Source organism: Apodemus sylvaticus, chromosome 1 (assembly GCF_947179515.1).
Source record: "Apodemus sylvaticus chromosome 1, mApoSyl1.1, whole genome shotgun sequence".
NCBI lineage: Eukaryota > Metazoa > Chordata > Mammalia > Rodentia > Muridae > Apodemus > Apodemus sylvaticus.
The window spans coordinates 155,071,464-155,091,341 of NC_067472.1; the positions used below are offsets into that span (position 1 = coordinate 155,071,464).

Sequence of the window (19,878 nt, forward strand, 5' to 3'; positions counted from 1 at the left end):
AGTTCCCAGTACCCTCATGGTCCCTCCAATTCCAGGGACAGGGGATCTAGCATCATCTTTAGGTCTCCATAGACACTGTATATAAGTACTGCATATATAAACATGGAGGGAAAATGCCCAAATGTAATATAATAAAAAGGAACTTAAAATTAATTTAAATATCAAGATTAATTCCTGAGTTATCCATTCTATTTTACTGTACAGTGTGTCTGCCTGTATGACAAGTGGTTTGTTTTGACTCACATCGTTTTGTAGCAAATTTTAAAACTACAAACTGTGAGGCCTACATCTTTCTTCTTTTTAAAGGTTATTAGAGACATTTGGGATCATTTCGGATTTCGTGGGGCATTAGAATAGGAGTTTCCAATCCTACAAACACTATTGTATTGTGATAGGGTTAAGTTGAATGTGGAAATGTCTGGGACTAGCCTCTTAAATTTACATATTTCTATCCAAGACACGAGGTATCTTTTTTGGTTACATCTTCTTCAAATTCTTTTCATATTTCATAGATTTAGTGTTTAAAATACTCTTCAACTATATGACAATATGTCTATAGCCCCACCAATCAGGAAGCTGGGTAAGGAAGATTTGAAGTTTTAGGTCAGTCTGGGCCACCTCAAGGAAAAATGTTAAAAAGCAAACATGAGTTATAGTGAATCATACCAGTAGGATATGAAGAAGATAGGAGAATCACACAACAATTCAGAACAGCCTTGGATATTACCTTTGGGGCCAAAGAGATGGTTCACCAGTTAAGAGAACAAACTGTTCTTATATAACCCTCATCCAGCAACCCATAACCACCCATAACTCCAGCTCCAGGGGATTCAATGCTTCTGGCCTTTGCAGGTACCTGAATTCATGTGCAAGCACTCACATGACACCTCCACATTTATATTTTGTTAAACTTAATTTTTAAACCTTTTTTAAAAAACTAAATTTTTATCTTGATAGATGATGATCTGAATGGATCTTCTTTTTTTTCCCTGCCTTTTTAGACTGTTCATTGTTATACAGAAGTACAGATTCTGTTTATTTTGTCCTCCAAAATTTTGCTGAAATCATTTTTAGCAATAATTGACTAGAGTATTTATACAATCCTTTGGCTTTACACATGATCGCACCATCTGTGAAGAAGTACGTTTATGCCTTTCTTTCCTACTTTAATAGAAGTGACAATTGGGTATCTTATTTTTGATTTTAGGATAAATTTTCGGTCGTTCACCTTATGATCTTATGCATTTTCATGTACAATTAAATCATCTAATAAAGTTCACTCTTTGTACCGTAATTTCTTTTCATGAAAATCTGTTAAGTTTTGTCATGGTTGGTTGTTTCATGTGTGTTGTTTTCCTTCATCTTATTAGTATGGTATATTACACTGATATTCATGTGAAATTATTTTGTACTATTTTTCCACTTGACTAAGGCTTATGTTGCTCGATTTCATTTGTTAATATTTTGTTAGTTTCTGCATAAGTATTCATAACATATGCAATCTGCTGACTTCCCTTGTGATAGCATGCTGCCTTGGCTTTGATACAGCTGCACTGCTGGCCTCACAGAACAAGTATGAACTAAGAAAGCACCATTGCTGTTAATTTTATTTTTCAGGGTCTGGTAGACAACCCAGAGGCGCTGTCCAATGTGGAGCCTTCAATTTGAGAGCTTCGTATTGCCTATTTTCTGCATAATTCCATTTTGATATGTTTTATGTTTCTAAAAACTAGTTCATTTCTTCCAATTTTTCTAATTTTATAGCACATAAATTTTATTGTGTACCTCTTGTTTGTAAATAATTGTAAGTCCCATGGTTTTTAAAAATATGATTTTAGTCATTTGAGTCTTTTATCTTTTTCTTTGTAAGTCTAGATAAAAGCATGTCAATTCATTGGTCCTTACAAAATATGTAATTTTGATTCCATCCCATTATTTTAAAAAATAAGATTGATTGTTTTATATTTCTTGCAAAACACTGGAAGTGCACATTCACCATTCATGGAAACATGTGCTTTTATCCACTTGACAGTTTTCCCCCCATAAGCATTTAAGCTCACCCTTGGCTTCAGGGTCTGACTTGTTTCAAGTGTGTCATCATTTTGAAAATCTCACAACAGGGAGGCCTGCGATGCAAGCACAGGGACTTTCACTCCCCACCTTCTACCCTAACACCAAATCTTGCTTCAGTCTCAAATCTCTTAGCTCACAGGAAAGAGAGAAAGTCTTCAACAGACAGTGCATGACAAAGAAACCACAAAGGGGAGGTAAGTCTGGAGCCCTGAGGAGTGCCCTGCCCCCAACCCCCAGGAAAGGCTCTGGCATTTCTGTGTACCGTCACTGCTCTTCTGCCCCACTCTGCTTCAGTCTGTCATCATTTCACTGTAGCTTTAGGTTTCGGACCCCATCTGCCTCTGTTTCAGTTCCTTGAGGTCACTGATGTGAGAAGATTCACTCTTTCAGTGCACATTCTAAATGGATAAATTACTCTCAGAACTCAGCACAGAGATTGGCATGGTTGACATCTCTTCTCTTCCCTTTGTGATATTTGGCTTCCTATACTTCCTCACTCTGATGCTTAGTATGTTCACGGTTGTTATATCTTCTGCGTGGCCCTTTGTTAAACATCTAGTGTTTTGTCTTTTCCTACAGTTCTTAACTTAGAGCCGGTCTTCTCTAAGACCAACACCTTTACCTCACATCTTTGGCTATCACCCTTTGGAATGCACGCTTTCACCCTTTTCCTCTGAGCTTCCTTGGCTCTTGCCAAAGCCCTGCATTTAGACATCTGTGTAAGTCTGGGCTTCTGGATTACTTTTTGTAGACAGTGTATAATTAGATCCTGATTTATTTCTAGACACTGATGTGGCAGTCTAGCTTTCCATTGGTCAATCCATTTACATTTTAAAGTAATTGCTAATAAGAAAGGCCAGGCTTCCACAGAAATACCATGTGCTTTCTTTGTGTTTGGGAGCATTTTCTTCCCTCATTTTTAAAATCTGTTTTATTTGTTGCTTAGTGTATTTGTTAGTGTGATTTGATTTCCTCCTCATTTCATTTGCAGATATTTCACAGATATATTCTTTTTTTTTGTTACCATGCATATAAAATTTACTATGGTGAATTCATAACAATTTGTCCTAATATTGTACCTTCAATTTGCTCTGCACCCTATACTAGTTGCATTACAATAGGTTATCTCTGAACACTGGATGCCTAAAACATCAACTTATAATTACTTTTGTGCATATTTCTTTTGGGGGAGGAATAGTGAAGTAAAGTATTACTATGTAGCCAAAGCTAGCCTAGACCTTGTGAAAGCATAGTCCAGGCTTGTGATTTGTTCCACCTCAGCTTGCAAAGTGCCAGTGAATTTGTCATTTAAGTCATGTAGTGAATAAAAAAATGGAAGTGGGATTACAAGTAGTTTAGTACTATTGGTTCTCATTTATCATCATTGGATATCATCACATCTTCATACGCTTTTGTGTCAATGTCCAGTAAGTTTCCCTTTAAATGTGAACACTTCCATTAAATGGGCCTTTTTAAACAGAAACAAACTGTATCATGGTTTACTTATCTTGGAGAATTTTCATTCCTTCTAATTGTAAAGAGCTGTTTGCAAATACAATGTTGTACGTTGGTAGCTTTTTCCTTTCCTTTTCTTTCTTTCTTTTTTTTCTAGCATACATATTTTCCAATTGGCTTTGGCATCTGGAGATAAATGTGTCTGGAGACAAATGGGTATGTAATATTTTCAAGAATCTCACAAGACTATCTCTGAATTTACTGTCTGAAATTTTAGTAATAACTATGTCTCTCTGGTTTTATCTACACTGGATTTCTCTGGGAATCTTGGATTTATACATTGATATCATCAATTAAGTTGGTGATGCTTTCAGCCATTATTTCTTCAAATATACTCTTTCTCCCTATCCCACCCTGTCCCTCTCATCCTCCCTTCTTTAGTCTCCCTCTCTCTCTTATCTTCTGGAGATCCTATCCATTTCATTTTAATATCACTTCTCAGAAGTTTACTGGGCTCTGTTAATTTATCTTTTTTCATCTTATGTCCTGCCCCATAGATTCAACAAGTTTGATTGTCACACAGTTTTAAGTCTATGAACTCTTTCTTGTGTATGTACAAATCTATAGTTCGACCCTGCTAGTGAAGTAATCAATTTATTTATTAGTGATAAGGTTTGGAATTTCTGCTGGGTCTCTGTGTCGTTTCTACTTCTTGGTTGGTTTTGCGCATTTCATTCACATGTAGTCATTTATTTCCTCAGTTCTTTCTTCATCTGTTCTCTTACCTTTTACATGGGATGTGAAGCTGAATGGTATAACATTTTATTTGGCAGATTTTATGTCTAAGGAGCTGACAATTCATTTTCTTCCTTTGAGATAAACATTTTTTCCTTCTTTGTAGGCCTTATGCTGGAACTTAGGAATTTGATTTAAAAAATGGAATGAATGAAAATTCAGATCCATGATTGTCTCCACTGCCCTCATTCTTTGCAGACTGGCTGTTCCCTGGAGAACTCTGCCGCCATATAGATATGCTTGCTTTGTGCCAAGACATCAGTCCTAAACAAAAACTTTGGATTATTTGAGATTCTTAGGACCATACGCCTTTCCTAGAAATTATTATGGTTTTCATCTTATCTTATATGTATATGTGTATATATATATATATATACATATATATATATATATATATATAATTTTTCTAATTTGCTCATCTTCCTACCTTTTACTTTGTACCTTTCTGAAGTTTATTTTATCTCCTCTGTGCCATTGCTAGTTCGTAGCCTTTATAAGCTGGGCCATTTTCTTTCCTTGCCTACACTCTGAATTATAAAGAACAAACACTCATTGCTTTAGTCATCTTGATATTCTATATACATTTTAGAATACAACTTCATAATTTAAATGAGAGGTCTTATCTCCTCTGTCCATTGTTAGTGAAGAACTAGGAAATAAAATGTGATGCTGAATACAGTTTCTCTTGATTATGTATTTGGAAAGTTGCTATATACCCTGAGCTGCTTTTTGGTTACTATACAAAATTGTGTCAGAAAGTTTCTATCAGCTTCAATGTTTCTTTGGGGAATAATATCTTGGAGGTTTTTTGTCTCCATCACTCCACTCTCAATCCCTAGCAGAACAATCTATATAGAGATAGGAGAATTTTCATGAAAATAGAGTCAAGATTATTAAATATTAGAGAATAAAAGTAAAAAGAATAAAACAAAAGAAACAAGCAATCCCCACCCCAAGTATTTTACCATGTAGCATAGGCTAGCCTCTAACTTTTGACAACAACATTGCAATTGCCTTCTGAGTCTTGGAATTATAGGAGTGGAATTATAGCTTCTAAGCATGACCAGAAATAAATATTTTTGACACCAAAGCATAAAATAATGAAGAATATAATAAAGCAGTATGGTTGTAGTAGGTTATAATTGTTAATTAGAAAGTATCAACTAAGATGTCCAAGAAAAAAAAAACTTGAAATGCCATGACATACAAAAAACCTGAGGAGACTATAAACCTAATAGGGGAATTCAAACTAGTATGAATTTTTTAAAAGGATGTTCTGTACAGCATTACAGCAGACATTTGAAATAGCAGATAAGAGTGGGAAAACGTCCCACCTACAATATGCCCAATATTAGTAGTATAGCTGTTCCCAAGGAAATAGACTCTACCATTTTAACATGTTGGAACAGAATTCTTGAGGCAGACAGTTTCATAAGGAAATATGACAAGTATTTAAGGATGAAATTAAGCCTATTTTGGCACCCCCCCAAAAAAAACAAAAGGCAAAAAAACCCCCAAAATTTCAGGTTATACTAGAGTTATAATAACAAAAACAGCATGGTACTGGTCTACAATAGACTCACTGGTCAATGGAAGCTGACATTCCTAAAGCTACATGACGAAGAGACTAAAAATACCCAAGGGAGGAAAAAAGCCAACCAACCAAACAAATAAACAAACAAGCAAACAAACAAAAGATACCATCATCCTAAAAAAATGGCACTGATCTAACTGAAAAATGAGCTACAATTGAAAAATAAAACTTGATAGTCTTTATCCCTAACCCTTCATAAAACTCAACTCCTATTGAATTAAAGATCTCAAAGGAAGATCAGATAACCTAAATCTGATGGAGGACAAAGTAGAAAATTCAATTGAACTGCTTGGCACAGGAAAGAACTTTCCAAACAGGATGCTAATGGTACAACCATCAAGACCTACAATTAGAAAATGGGACCTCATCAAGGTAAAAAGCTTCCGGGCAGCAAAAAATGCCATCATTCAAGCAAATCAGCATCAAACAGAATAGAAGAAAATCTTTTCCAGCTATACATAGCACAGAGAATATCTAGAATATATAAAGAATTCAAAAATCAAAACATCAAGAAAATAAATAGCTCAACTAATAGTGGGTGTGGAACTAAGTACAGAGTTCTCAAAAGATGAAATATATGTGGCTCAGAGAAATTTTGAAAACAATGTTTGACATCTTTATTCATCAGGGACATCAAATTAAAACTGCTTTGAGATTTCATTTGTACCCCAGTCAGAATGTCTAAGCTCAAAACTACAAATGACAACAAATGTTGTTATGTGGGGAAAGGGAAACACTTACACATTGATAGTGAGAGTGCAGCTTGGTGCAGCCACATTAGAAAAGCAAGATTCCTCAAGAAGCCAGAAAAAGATCTACTACATGACCCAGTTAGACCTCTCTTCAGCATATACCAAGAGTATATCTGAATATAGAGTTCCATGTTTACTGTTTCTCTCATGAGAATTAAAAACAGCTTTGAAGTCCATCAGCAGATGACTGAATATCAGGTTGCTAGGAAAAACAAAATCATGAAATCCTCTGGTCCATGGGTAGAGCTGAAAACAGTCTGCACAAGGGAAGCTAGGGCCACAATGTAAGATAGTATAACACCTCATGTTTTATCTGTGAGTGTCAGATTTGAATCGTCAGGTTTGTGTATTTACCCGTAAGTGCTTGGAAACTGATATGGAGCCATAGAGAGAGCTTTCAAAGGAGACAGAACACAGTGATATAAAGAAGTAAAGGGATGGAACAACAGGAAGGCTTAAACTGGGATTAGGATGGGAGTCAGGGGATGGAGAGGGATCAATAATGCTAAAGACCTTTTGAACTCGGATAGAAACATACAATTGTAGAAGCTTTCTAATGTGCACACATACAACACAACACACACACACACACACACACACACACACAGAGTCAAAGTGTTACATTATAACAAGGCAACAAAGTACTTACCAGAAACCACAGGCTAGCAAATAAAGAGCCCACTTTCAGGAAAGGGCTCTGTCTTTTAGAGTTGATTGTGGTCCTATAGACCTCAACATTACCAGCTATTGCCAATGCTATTTATTACCCTTTACAACTTCTTTTTATTGATGAGGACACCATATACTTGAGTCATAGAACATGAAGACATCAGTCTGGTACTCACCTGGAAGCTTCATCCCAATTAGCTAACTTTCATAGTGCTAAAAGGTACATTACCAGATGCTGCAGAGACTTGATGTGCAAGGGTGGGGTGATAACAGGGGGTTGGGTGGGGGAGCTCTACACTCAGAGGAGAAGCAGAGGGAGATGGGAAGAAGGAGCTATGTGAGGCAGGGACTGAGAAGAGCAGGGCAGTGATCAGGATGTAAGGTGAATGAATAAATTAGTTAATGGAAAAAATCAATCACGGGTCTTTACTGATTGTCAATGTTGCAAGCTACAATAATGACCACCCTGGCAAAATATACCCCTTGGTACAGTAATAGCAAGAACACGGGGTAAGAGAACTACATTCTGATTGGATTTAAAGCCAGATCCACAAAAAGAAACTCATGACTGGCACCATTATCAGACCAAGACCCTGTGATCAAACAAGACACAGGCCCATTCCACTAATTGGGCATACTATTAACCTATCTCCTTAATGAAGTTTCATTATCCTTATAGGTTAAAGTACCTCTCACCCTCATTAGAAAAGTCTCTTTTTGCAGGAGACAGAGATTAACACAGAGACCCACAACTGATAAAGGTCCAGAAAATAAATGATGGCCAAATTCTTAGCCTTGAATAGAACATCCATATCATACCTCTCCTCCATAGGCTCAGGGGTCATTTGGAAAAGGACAGAGAACGATTGTAAAAGCCAGAGGACGTGGACAGCTGCAATGTAGCAGTGCTTTCTGAACACAGCAGAAAACTGCACACCAGACCATGTCTCCTCAGCAAGAAAAGAGGTGGCAAAGAAGTATAATCCCTATCTGAGGGGCTGTTGGCAGCTGATAGCTGTTGTAAGAGGGAGAATCAATTTTCCTTAAGAATATGGTCCTGCTAGGTTGACCATATCCCAATGGGACAATTACACAACTTAGACTTGATTGGCTTTATTTTAATATATTTAGCCTATTTTTATTTATGTCCATTGGTGTTTCAAATGCATGCATGTTTGTATGAGGGTGTTGGATCCCTTGTAATTGAAGTGATAGTCAGTTGTGAGTTACGATGTAGGTGCTAGGAATTGAACATGTGTCCTCTGGAAGGGCAGCCTTAACCTCTTAACCTCTTAGCCTTCTCTCCAGCCCAACATATTAATTTTTAAAGGACATAAAGTTGGTGGGAACGGAGATAGATTTAGGAGAGGATTCAGGAGTAAGTAAATATGTTCAAAATATTCGTTACAAAATACTTAAAGAACTAAAATATCTCAAAGAATAAAAATCTGCCCAAAATATTTTCACATGAAGGCTATAAAGGAACATTGACCTTCTCAGATATCCCTATATCATATACTCTATTTTGGGGCATGCAGAAAGAGAAATCTTGATTTGTAATAATAAAATACAAAAGACATAATAAAACATATGTAGTACACTGGCATTATTAATAAAATATGTGTGACACAGCACACACTACAACTTATATAGCAGATACAACACTACTAACTCTCTAATGTAAATGTCTTTAGAAAATTTCAATGAATTGTTTAATATTTTCTAGAAATTTCGACACATCTTGGGTCAGAATATGAAGAAGAGAACCATGTGGTGATGTGAATTAGCATAGCCATTGTTCAAAGTGCTATACAGAGTGATCAAGTCACTAAAAAGTAAAACAAACATTAGAACTAATAATTCCATATTTACTCAAAAGTTAAAATCAGTTTGCTAAAGACATACCCACACTCCCATGCTGAATGCAACACTGTTCACAATTGTGAAGTTATGGAATCAATCAACCATTCAACACATTAACAGAGAAAAAGGTGTGGTCCAAATGATGTGACACTGTCCAATTGACAACAACAAAAGTATTTTCCTTTGTGATAACAGTGATGAAATAAACCAGGCAGAAAAAAAAAACAGGCATGTTGTATGTAGTATTTAAGCCAATCAAACTCAGAAGTGGATAGTCGAATGAGGCTGGAAAGACTGGAGAAGAAGGAAGAAGACAATAATAAAGAGATGATATAAAATCTCAGAAAGGAAGATTATTTTTTTTAGATCTACTACACAGCATAGAGAATAAATGTACTATATATTTTAAAATAGTTAGATATAAATTCATGAAAGAAAATTTCAAGCTTACCACAAAAGAGATTAAATATTTAAAGAGCGATGTGATATCTTATTTGATCCAATTATTCCACACTGCATGCAAAAATCATTACATCATTTTATCCCATAAATAGATATGATTATGAATTGTTAATATATGGTAAAAATAAACATTTAACAGTGAATCAATATAGAAAATTAATATATGACTGTCACAGTAAAGGGTCATATACATAGCCTGGAGTGATAATATCTACCTATAATGTTTACCATTGGTCATTATCATTGTAAAATATAAATGCAGAAACTATTGTATGTTTCATTTGCTGTATTTCAATATATATCACAAATTCTAGAAATTTCTTAACAGAGTCTCTCTCCTCTCTACCTGGAAAGTAGTAGAATACATACATAGAACTGGCTATCCAAAATGGAACGTACCAACCTCCATGTCATAGCAAAATGAGCTAGAGCTATACACTGTCAGTACATCACTGCTCAGGAAGCCAAACTCAGTGCAGTGGAGCAAGAAAAATAAGTGAAAACAAACTCTTTTAAACAAAGAAAAAATTAGTATAATAAAAATATAAGTATAAAACTAAAATGTTAGGAAGGATTAACTCAATTATTGGAAATAAGAAGAGATTAGCATGGTTGGATGTTTTTGGATTTTTTGTTAGTTCGAGTGAGAAATGTCTTTCATACACTCAGGTATGTATACTTGGTGTCCAGTTTAATGGAATTATTTGGATTGGTTATTGAGCCTTTGGAAAATGTGGCCTTCCTGAAAGAACTGTGTCATTGGTGGCAAGTTTTGAATGTTTATAGACTGACGGGCACTTCCAATTTTATCTCTTTCCTATTTATGTTTAATGATATAATCTCTCATTTTCTTGCCCCTGACTGCCTGCCTCCATGCTTCCCTAACAATATGGCCTCTCCTTCTGTAACTATAAGCCAGAACAAACTCTTTTTTCCCCTATATTTATTTTTTAGTTACAGTATTTTATCACAACAATAAAAGTAACTAATATGGAAGTTGGTATGAGAAATTTGCTGTTATAAAAAATCTGACCATTTGAAACCTTGATCTGGAAAGAACATTTCTGCCATGGGCAGAGCCTTTCTGTTTGCAGTGCGGCCTATAAGAAAGTAGTGCTGAGAGCAATGAGAGGGTAGAGGCTGTACACTTCAGTATTTGTTACTGAGCTAGATATCTGTCATGGGACATTTTGACAAATAATGTGGATGCATTCTGCCCTTGGCCTAAGACCTTGACAAAGGCTACACTGAAAATATTGAACTTGTCTTTTCTTATTTTCATTGACAAAGTCAGCATAAATGTTGATTCTATGGATTGGTTATTACTGACAACTATTATGCAGCTGTATAATGAAACAGAATATTTTGGACGAAAGAAATACAAAGTGTACAGTTTACAAAGAAAAAGAACACCAAGGATCTCAATGTCACAGCCAAGACACATGCCAAAAGAGAGCCTGTAATATTAGAGATAGTAAAGACCATTAAGAAGTAACTACCTAGGATGCATTACAACAATAACAATAGAATCCTTAGGGCAAAATACCATCCATGTAAGCTTCCAACTTATGAGGGAAAGAGAGCCTGAAGAGTTTCCCAATCCTAGGAAAAACAACAACAGAAAAACAAAACAAACAAAGAAAAACCTCCATATAAAAGCTACAGTTAATGTGGTCCAAAGTGGGAAGGATCCATCTCAAACTGCCTGACACACTTGGCAGAGCAATCCTGTAGAATTTGTTTTGGAAGCATAAAAATGCAAGAATGAGGGGATCATAGATGTTTCTTTCAAGTTTCAGAGAGTTGTTGAGGACAGCCAGGGTGCACCAGGGAACACTGAAAACAAGGCCATGAAAGGCCATTATATAAAGCTGTACAGTGAAGAATAGGTTGAGTGGAGACCCCAAAATATTGGAGGCCCCAAGATCATTTTTGGAGTAAATATAGTTGAACTGAGTGACAATATAAAGCAAACAATCAAACCAAATTCCACAACTTCACAATAAAAAGCAAAATCAATTATAAGACTCAATTTGGATCTTTTGGGATCTATTCTATTAATCATACAACTGGTTATATTAAAAATTTTCAGCAGATTTTTAACAGCAAGTATTAACATCACAATGTATTTTCCAAAGTATTTCACATTTCCCATCAAAATATGCTAATATTCTTTCACAACCATCATTTAAACTCTGATGCTTTATAGGACAAGTGCTGTATTTGTAACCTCCTTAGTAACACCTCACAGAAAGCAAACCACCAATGTTTCGTGGGGTAAAGAAAGACAGTTAACAGCAAAATAGGACCCAGATATTGAAAAGAAGCTAGAGAAGCTGGAGAGGGAGGATGATCTATCTTTGACAGGTAGTTGGGCAAAGCAGACAACCTGTGCAGAAAGCCCTAAGTAGCCAAGACCTTCTTGATACCTTGAAAGGCATTACTACCCAAAGGAAAATTTACAAGGTCCAGGGCAGGTCAGGATAGCAATGTGCTTCATCCAGAGATCCCCTAATACCGTATCTAGGTGGGCCTGTGCCAGAGGCTTAGTCTGCCTATTCGGTCATCTGTGCCAAAGCCAGTGACCATTAAGAAACACATGCAAAGCTTGGCACATGCAAAGTCAAGGCACTGGAGTAGCACTGGGAAGAAACAATTCCCAGTGCTGGTAACCTTTCACTCCATCAGCAGAGCGAAGGATCAATGCTTTCCCAGAATAAGGCTGATCTGACGTATGAATGTATGTCACTTCTGGTCTACAGCCAAAGATCTTTGTCTTATCCAGAATATTCACACACCCTATGACCTTGATGATTCATGGCTTTATATGAGGAGAAAAAGAAATTCAGAGACGGGTAGTAGCTGATCACCAGTAGAAAAAAATATCAGGAGAGAGAGGATGAAGGACAAGCCCGATATCCAACCATGGGAAATTCTACTTCAAGACTCAGGGATGCCAGTCCAACTTACACCCAAAGCCAGGAGGAAATTGCCCCCCCACCCCCCGCTGGATGGGACTTGTCATGAGTACAAAAACAGCAAGCTATAACTATGAGGAGTTTGGCTGGTGTGTGCCTTCTGGATTCCTCACACAGTACAGACATAACTGATGTAGAAGGTCAATCTCAGCTTTCTGATGTTTCTAAATAAAAGCAAAAGGCATTAAGAGGAGAATTGGCTTTGGATGTTGAATTCTGCTCTTTTCCCAGGAGCCTCTGTTATGTTGTGAGGCATCATTAGGATCCACAACTCCCATTCAGCCTCAAGCTCCAGAGACAGCCAACGTATACAGGTCAAGGGGGAGACACTGACATGCTGTTGGCTGGGCAGATTCTGTGCATTATGATTGCAGTTTGTTCAGCTTCCGATGAGTAAATAAAGATGTCACAGTACTATAAACTGAGGAGCATCTGATCCTATTTACCAAAAGATACAGTGTATAATCCAGACAGGAGATACTTGCTTAGCCCTGGCTTGTTATATTACCACTGGGATTCAGTAAGTGTAATAATCAAAGGAAGAAGAGCTGAGGACAGGGTGGAAAATGATACTGACAAGAGAACCTGTGCCTCATCTTTATAGAGAAACATTACATATATTTCTATATGGAAGATGAACTTAAAAAAAATCAGTATCTTTAATTATTAATGTGCTTCTTCTTCAAAAGCTCAAGTTAAGTTTTATGACTGTATACTCTTCTGACTATCAAGACAGACATTTGTAGACTAGCCAAGTTCCATGAAGCCAGATGACAAATGCAGAGCTTGTATACATAGGATATGCTGGTCAGCCTACACCTATGGTGATTTCTGTAGGTCCCCAGAAATATGAAGAACTATTACAGAAATAGGAATTAAAAAAGCATGTGGCAACTGTTCTCAGACAAAGAGGCTGCATGGAAACCTGCTTCCTGAGTTCAGGTAATTGATAGAAATTCAACCAAAAAGATTATTTTTAGATCGATGTGCAAAGGCCAATACAAAAGGTCCCCCTGACTTATTACTGCATTACTATTTAATTTGAAAGCCAAATGTGAGCTAAAGATACTATTTTTTAAAAGCATACTCTTGTTTTCTTTTCTTGTCATTTTTCACTCTTATCTATTATTTGGCACTAAATTTAACACCTTCAAATGAAAATTGTAAATTTATTACGGCACTTGCATGTATATTATGTAACTCTATTCCCATTTCCTAAAGTTAAAATCCCTTGATTTTAATAAAGACAAATCAAATCAATATGTTCTACTTCTAGAAAAAAAACAAAGAATGTAGGGCCAGCAAAACAACTCATGGGTAAAAACACCAGCTACTAAGCCTGACAATCTGAGTTCAGTTCTAGTAGCCCATGTACCATTCTAGTACATTGTAGGACAGAACCAATTCCTTTATGTTGTCGTCTACCTCTTTGCAGGAATACATAACTGATACACATATAATATATTGGTTTCTTAAGACATGGTTTCTCTATGTGTAGATCTAGGTGTCATGGAACTCACTCTGTAGGCTAGGCTAGTCTTCCTTGTCTCTGTCTCTGGAGTGCTTGGATTAAAGGCATGCAACACCATCCCCAAGCAAGATTAATTTTTAAATGAAGAAAAAATTAAAATAAAGAGAACCCAAAGAACATGTTTTCTTTTAAAAACTCAGAATGTCAGGTATTAATTTTAGTTGATATATGCTTCTATATTTTCCCCATTGCAGACACACACACACACACACACACACACACACACACATACATACACACACACACGAACACTCATGTGCAATTGTATAGACAAAAGTATGACACAAACACATATTTCCTGCCTCTGCTTTGGTGAGGGAAGGGGGCAGCAGGTAAATGGCTTTCTATTTTATGTCCCTGGATGTCTCATTACTCTTCTCTATGACCATTGTCCTCTTAGGACCTCTTACACTGAAGCCAAGTGTCTCATTGTGAGGCAAAAATATAAAATGCTAAACCTGGCCATAGAAACATCAGCATAGACTTTTGTGAAATATCACCACATTTTTTTGACATATGCCATTATTTCCTTATATTTAGAAAGGTCTTGCAATTTTTGCTCTAATACTTTAGGGTTTGTTGTTGTTGTTTTCTAAAAAAAAATTTAGCATTTTCCATTGAGGACAAAGTTAAATAAATTCCTCTTCTTAACTAGAGGATCAATGAGTCACAGTTTGTAGATTTCAACACTTTTGGTTAGGGGTTTGCCTTCAGCTATTGGAGTCTTCTGAAAAAGTTCTCAACTCAAAACCTGAGACAGTTTTCCTCCAAGAGACTCACAAGTGGTCTATTAAAAATTGTGGGGCTCTCCTAGAAAACTTCAATGGCACTTCTAGTCCAGGGCATCAAGAAAGCTAGACAGCACATACATACTTCTATTCTAAACAACAGTACAAAACCAAAATAAGTGTAAAATCCATGTGGAGACAGGGAACTTATGAAAATCATTCAGGAAAGTTATACAATTCTTATGCAGCAGAATGGAACAGCACAGGAAGGTTGGGTCAATTCCTGATAATCAGAAAAGCCCTGGGCCTCCTCTGTGCAAGTACAGGAAGCAGCCTGGTTTGCAGGTGAGGAACTACATCCTAAGCTCTGCAGAAAATGCTATTTCAGGTAGAAGGCTCTCTCTTAGTCTCTCCATAAATATCAGCGGCCCTGACTTCATAGAGTACCACAGAGATTATACCTTACATCCTCACAGGAGATATCTTCTAAGCAGTGGAGACAGCTTTGAAAAGAACAAATTAAAGCTTCTCAAGTGTCAGGGAAATATTAATTACACATTCACTTGGGTATGATATGGGAATCTATGTTCTTAGATATGGCAACCCAATTATATACAAACTATCCAATAAGACTACTTTGTAAATGTTAGTGACTATTTATAGTAACAGTAATGCCCTAAATCTGAGAGTGATGAGATTTTTTTTTCTGCAAAGCTAGAAATATTTCGTGGATATTTACCGATTAATTTAATGATGTGTCTCACTTACTATAATTATCTCAAGTGATAAACTCAATGCCAGTGCACCACATAACTTCAAAACTGGCCCTGCAGAGCAGACAGACCTGAGCCCATACAGCACTGTCCCATCAGGGTGGAGGCGGATCATGCGGTTTTTCACTGTCACTCCGTGCACAAATGACTTTTTGTCATTTAAGAAATATGTGTCGGGCACCCAGAGCTGGTCAGCCACTCGATTGTCAAGTGTGAGGTTGAGAGGGATCCCAGAATAGGCGAGTCTTTTATCTCTCCAATATTGTTGGAAATACATAGTTAAGGTATAATCCTGGGGAGAAGAGAGAGAAAAGAAAGAAAATTAGTTTTTTTCAACACAAGTAACACTCTGGCATGCAATGACAAATCCAGGCTGAATCCCATATCCTGAAATGGGCAGAAAGAGTGGTGCTTTCTTAGAAATAAAATCATTGCGTTTAATAAGCATAATGTGTAAAGCCATATATAAAACACATATAAAATTTTGCCTAGTTAAGGGTACCAGGCAAGTTGCATTTTGATGCAATCATATAGCAATAAGGAATAAGAAACCATTATGGTAAAATCAGATGGCTGGCAGGGAACTTGATTGGATCCCTAGGTACATACTTTCCACCAAGCAAACAGCTTTTTAACCAAGATCTACAGATGAATTCTATCTATAAAATCATCTATGTGGTTGAAGCTACTTTCCTCTGCCTTTGCAAAGGCCACAAATTTAGAACTTCCAGAAACTCCCACTAGAAGTGAGGTGTCCTGTGGGCAGACTCTGGGCCCCAACTTTCACATGATCCTTTCCTCTTAGTTCACCCTGACTATCCTAGGCTAAGTAATCCATAACCTCACCTGGAAATAACATGATGACAGAAAGTATGGGATCCTGAAGCCCCAGCAAGGCACAGGAGAAAACCACAGCATTGCTACATGCAACCAACAAAATCAATAAATGCCCACCCAGGAAACCATAAACTAACTTTTGCATTGTGTTATTGGTGGCAAAACAGCTAATTGAAGTGGGGGGGGGACACAAAGGCTGAACATATAAAACCAGGAAAAAATACATATGGCATATGTGTGTGTGTGTGCGTGCGTGTGCGTGTGTATACATCAGAAAATACTGTGAAACTCATAGGCCATTCTGGATCCTGTTGAAGAAGGACTGAACTGAAAACATGAAGGTCTGTAGGTAGATTTGAGAGCAAGGGAGTCCACACGGCAGTTGGTCAGGTCTATAAACATGCTCATTTTATGGGCAGTGAATGGTGAGGAGCAAGCCAGCTTCAGAATCTGTCCTGGATAACAGGGGCTCACAAAACCCACCAGTAGCCTTCTCTACTATCTCACACAGCAGTTCTTCATGTTGTAGTTTATGTCTCATTCAAAAACATAAATGATATGTGCTATACTTAAAAGTAAAGAACCGATGTCAACCTGCCCTCTCCAGATGTGCCCAGCAAGAGGTTGCAATAAAACCCATGCATACTTACCAACTCTAAATAGAATATAAATTTTGGAATGTAGCTACAGCTCAGGGTCAAAATGCATGCCTAGGATATGTGTGTCTCCATCATAACAAACAGGACTTTCAACACTGTAAAGGCCCAGAAAAGGCAGAGAAGAGATGAAACAGGGCAAACCTATGCAAGCTAGATATTCAGGGAATTTTGACTGAATTTTAATGAAGTTGTAATGCTTGAGAAGTAGGGATTTCTTTGAGGAACATCCAGGAGTATGGCTCTGAGACTGGTACATCCTATAGGGATGCTCACTCCCATCCCAAGCACAACTCAAAGATTTTCATGGAGAAGATATCACTAAACTTGAGTTTCTGGAAGCTAGCTACAAGGGCATGGAGCATGACAAACCTGGGAGCTGTTAATTTACAGCACTTACATATTTGCATGTGTGTGGAGTGGGCAGCAAAACTGGATCTCACACCAGTGGCTGAGGAGCAGGGACTGGAACATGAACATTATACAGTAAAAGACCACATAGTTTCATGTGTCTGAGTGGCTACCAAGTACATTAAACCATGTGGCTTAGTTTTTGTATGCTTAGATATCCAGGGCCCTGCTGAGGTGAATGAACTCCCCCTCCCAGGGTTACCCAATTACTACAGAGGGAAAAACTTACAGGATTAGCACACCTTCATATTTAAGAGAGCAAATCCAGAACCCTAACACTTCCTTTTTGGAGAGTGGAGATAGCAGCCAAGGATTCACAATGGTTACTGGCCCAGGTCTATGTACCAAATCACCAGGAAGAGCTTCTGTAATTAGGATTCTTTCAGTTAGACAATTCTAAGATGTTTACCTTGTTTTATCAGTTCTTTTTTATGGAAACCACAATAAAAGCCTTTACTTAGAGGCAACTTTTTCTTTCTACCACCTGACTCATAGCAGCATGTTCCTGTGCCCCCACCCAAGGCGTGGCCTGTCAGGAAATCCCCTCCTTTTGTGACTTTCTGGCAGATATCTCCTAATATGTTTGCCTCCTCATACCTGATCATCTTGAAGTGGTAATGTTGTCAATTGGACCGGAGTAGGAACACTTGTTAAGATGCCCACCACACTACACAGGGTATCCTATACTGGTAAATATATGGGAAGTACAAATTGAAATTGGGGGTTTTATGTTTTTAAGTCACAAATTTGGGAAGAGTTTAAAGGTAGATCATAGAGGAGATAAGGGAAGAATGTGGATAAATAAAAATTTGTAAGCATGTATGAAATGTTCAACAAATTAATAAAAGTATTTTGTTTAAACACAAAAAGAAGTGGGGCCATTGCTCTCATGAACCTCATCATTTAGTTTTTAGGCCTTTGGAATGGATTTATGGGAGATTGTGGGAATTTGGAACACTGAGCTAGAAAACTCTTAAAACCCTGCAAAGCGAACTCAATGGGGCACCCTCATGGGATTCTGGGAGAATAGAGATACAGTACATGAGGTTTCACGGGGCAATAGGCACTCTCCTGACATCATTCAGGTCATATTCTGGCAAAGAATCTGAATGTTCTCAGCCCTTGGTCTATAGCTTGAGTGAAGTGGAATTCAAAAGTAATTAACTCATGGCTTGGTAGAAGAAATCTCAAGGCAAGCTAGCATTCGTGATGAGTCATGGCTACTCCTCCATGTGTACAGTGAAAGATAGTGACAAATGGAGCCAAATGATATGAGAAGGGTGCCCTTTGCCGGGGAAAGGAATAACAATTCAGACAAGAAGGATGAATAGAAAGTAGTTGTAGATGTAAAGAAGATCAACCCCACCAAGGAGCAGCTGTTTTCTTAGCACTGGGGCAGCTGGAAAGGTGCTCTTGGGTGCCCCAGCCATTCAAGAATACCATTGTGAAAATTCAAATTTACCAAAAGGAAAGAATTTAATCTGGAAAAACTGTTGAAGGGTTTTCTTGCTCAAAAACAGCCACCTATGGAAGCATGCCCCAGGGTCAGCTTGGAAGGTTAACAGAGCACAACTGTGGTGCAAACAAGCTAGGTTAGTTCTCATGTTTACAGCAGAACCTGGCAGGTAGCCCAAGTGATACCAGTTATAGATACATAAACAATGAAAGAATGAAAGTCAAGACATTGTGCTGATCACCTAATCGTAGCACTTGGGATGCAAAGGCAGGTGGATGTCTGAGAGTTCAAGGGCAATCTGATTTATATATGTTAAGTTCAAGGCCAGTCAAGACTACATAGTGAGATCCTATGAGGGAGGAGGGAAGAAACCAGGAATGGAGGCTTAAGGCAGTGCTTCCAAAGAAGGGCCTGAGGGTACATAGGATAAACTGTGAAGAAAAAGCCCAAGTTTTCAATGGAGACCCTAGAACAGTAGTCATGCCAGGACCCTCGGATGTTGGCTGGGGAATGTTGCATGCAAGGAGTAGAGTTGAAGTATGGAAGTTCTTCTGTGTGCTCCATGGTTACAGAGCTAGAAAGTGAGGCTGCTTTAGTCCTTTAGATCACTGATGATTCTATTATGAGTTCCAGATGCCTAGCACTGAGCTGAAGGATTTCTTGTTTTGAGTACTGCTTTGGTCTCATACTTCTTTACTATGTTCCCATTTCTGTTTTGTAGAGGGAACATTTATTCTATGTCATTAACTGTTAAAAGTATGAAATGTGTTTGTTTTTATGTTATAGCAACTCAGAGTTAAGAAATTGCCTGGATCTCAGAAGAGACATAATAAGTACTTTTGTAG

The 19,878-nt window shown here is 37.5% G+C and overlaps 1 protein-coding gene across 2 annotated transcripts in view; it reads right to left on the reverse strand.

The window, feature by feature from the left end:
- The window catches only part of Gabrb3 (gamma-aminobutyric acid type A receptor subunit beta3), a 236,140-nt gene that overhangs the window by 39,235 nt on the left and 177,027 nt on the right, over positions 1-19,878 (reverse strand). For both annotated transcript variants that reach the window (XM_052178514.1, XM_052178509.1), the window contains exon 4: positions 15,745-15,965. In XM_052178514.1, the coding sequence (XP_052034474.1) occupies positions 15,745-15,965 (221 nt within the window). The remainder of the gene's footprint in view (positions 1-15,744; positions 15,966-19,878) is intronic.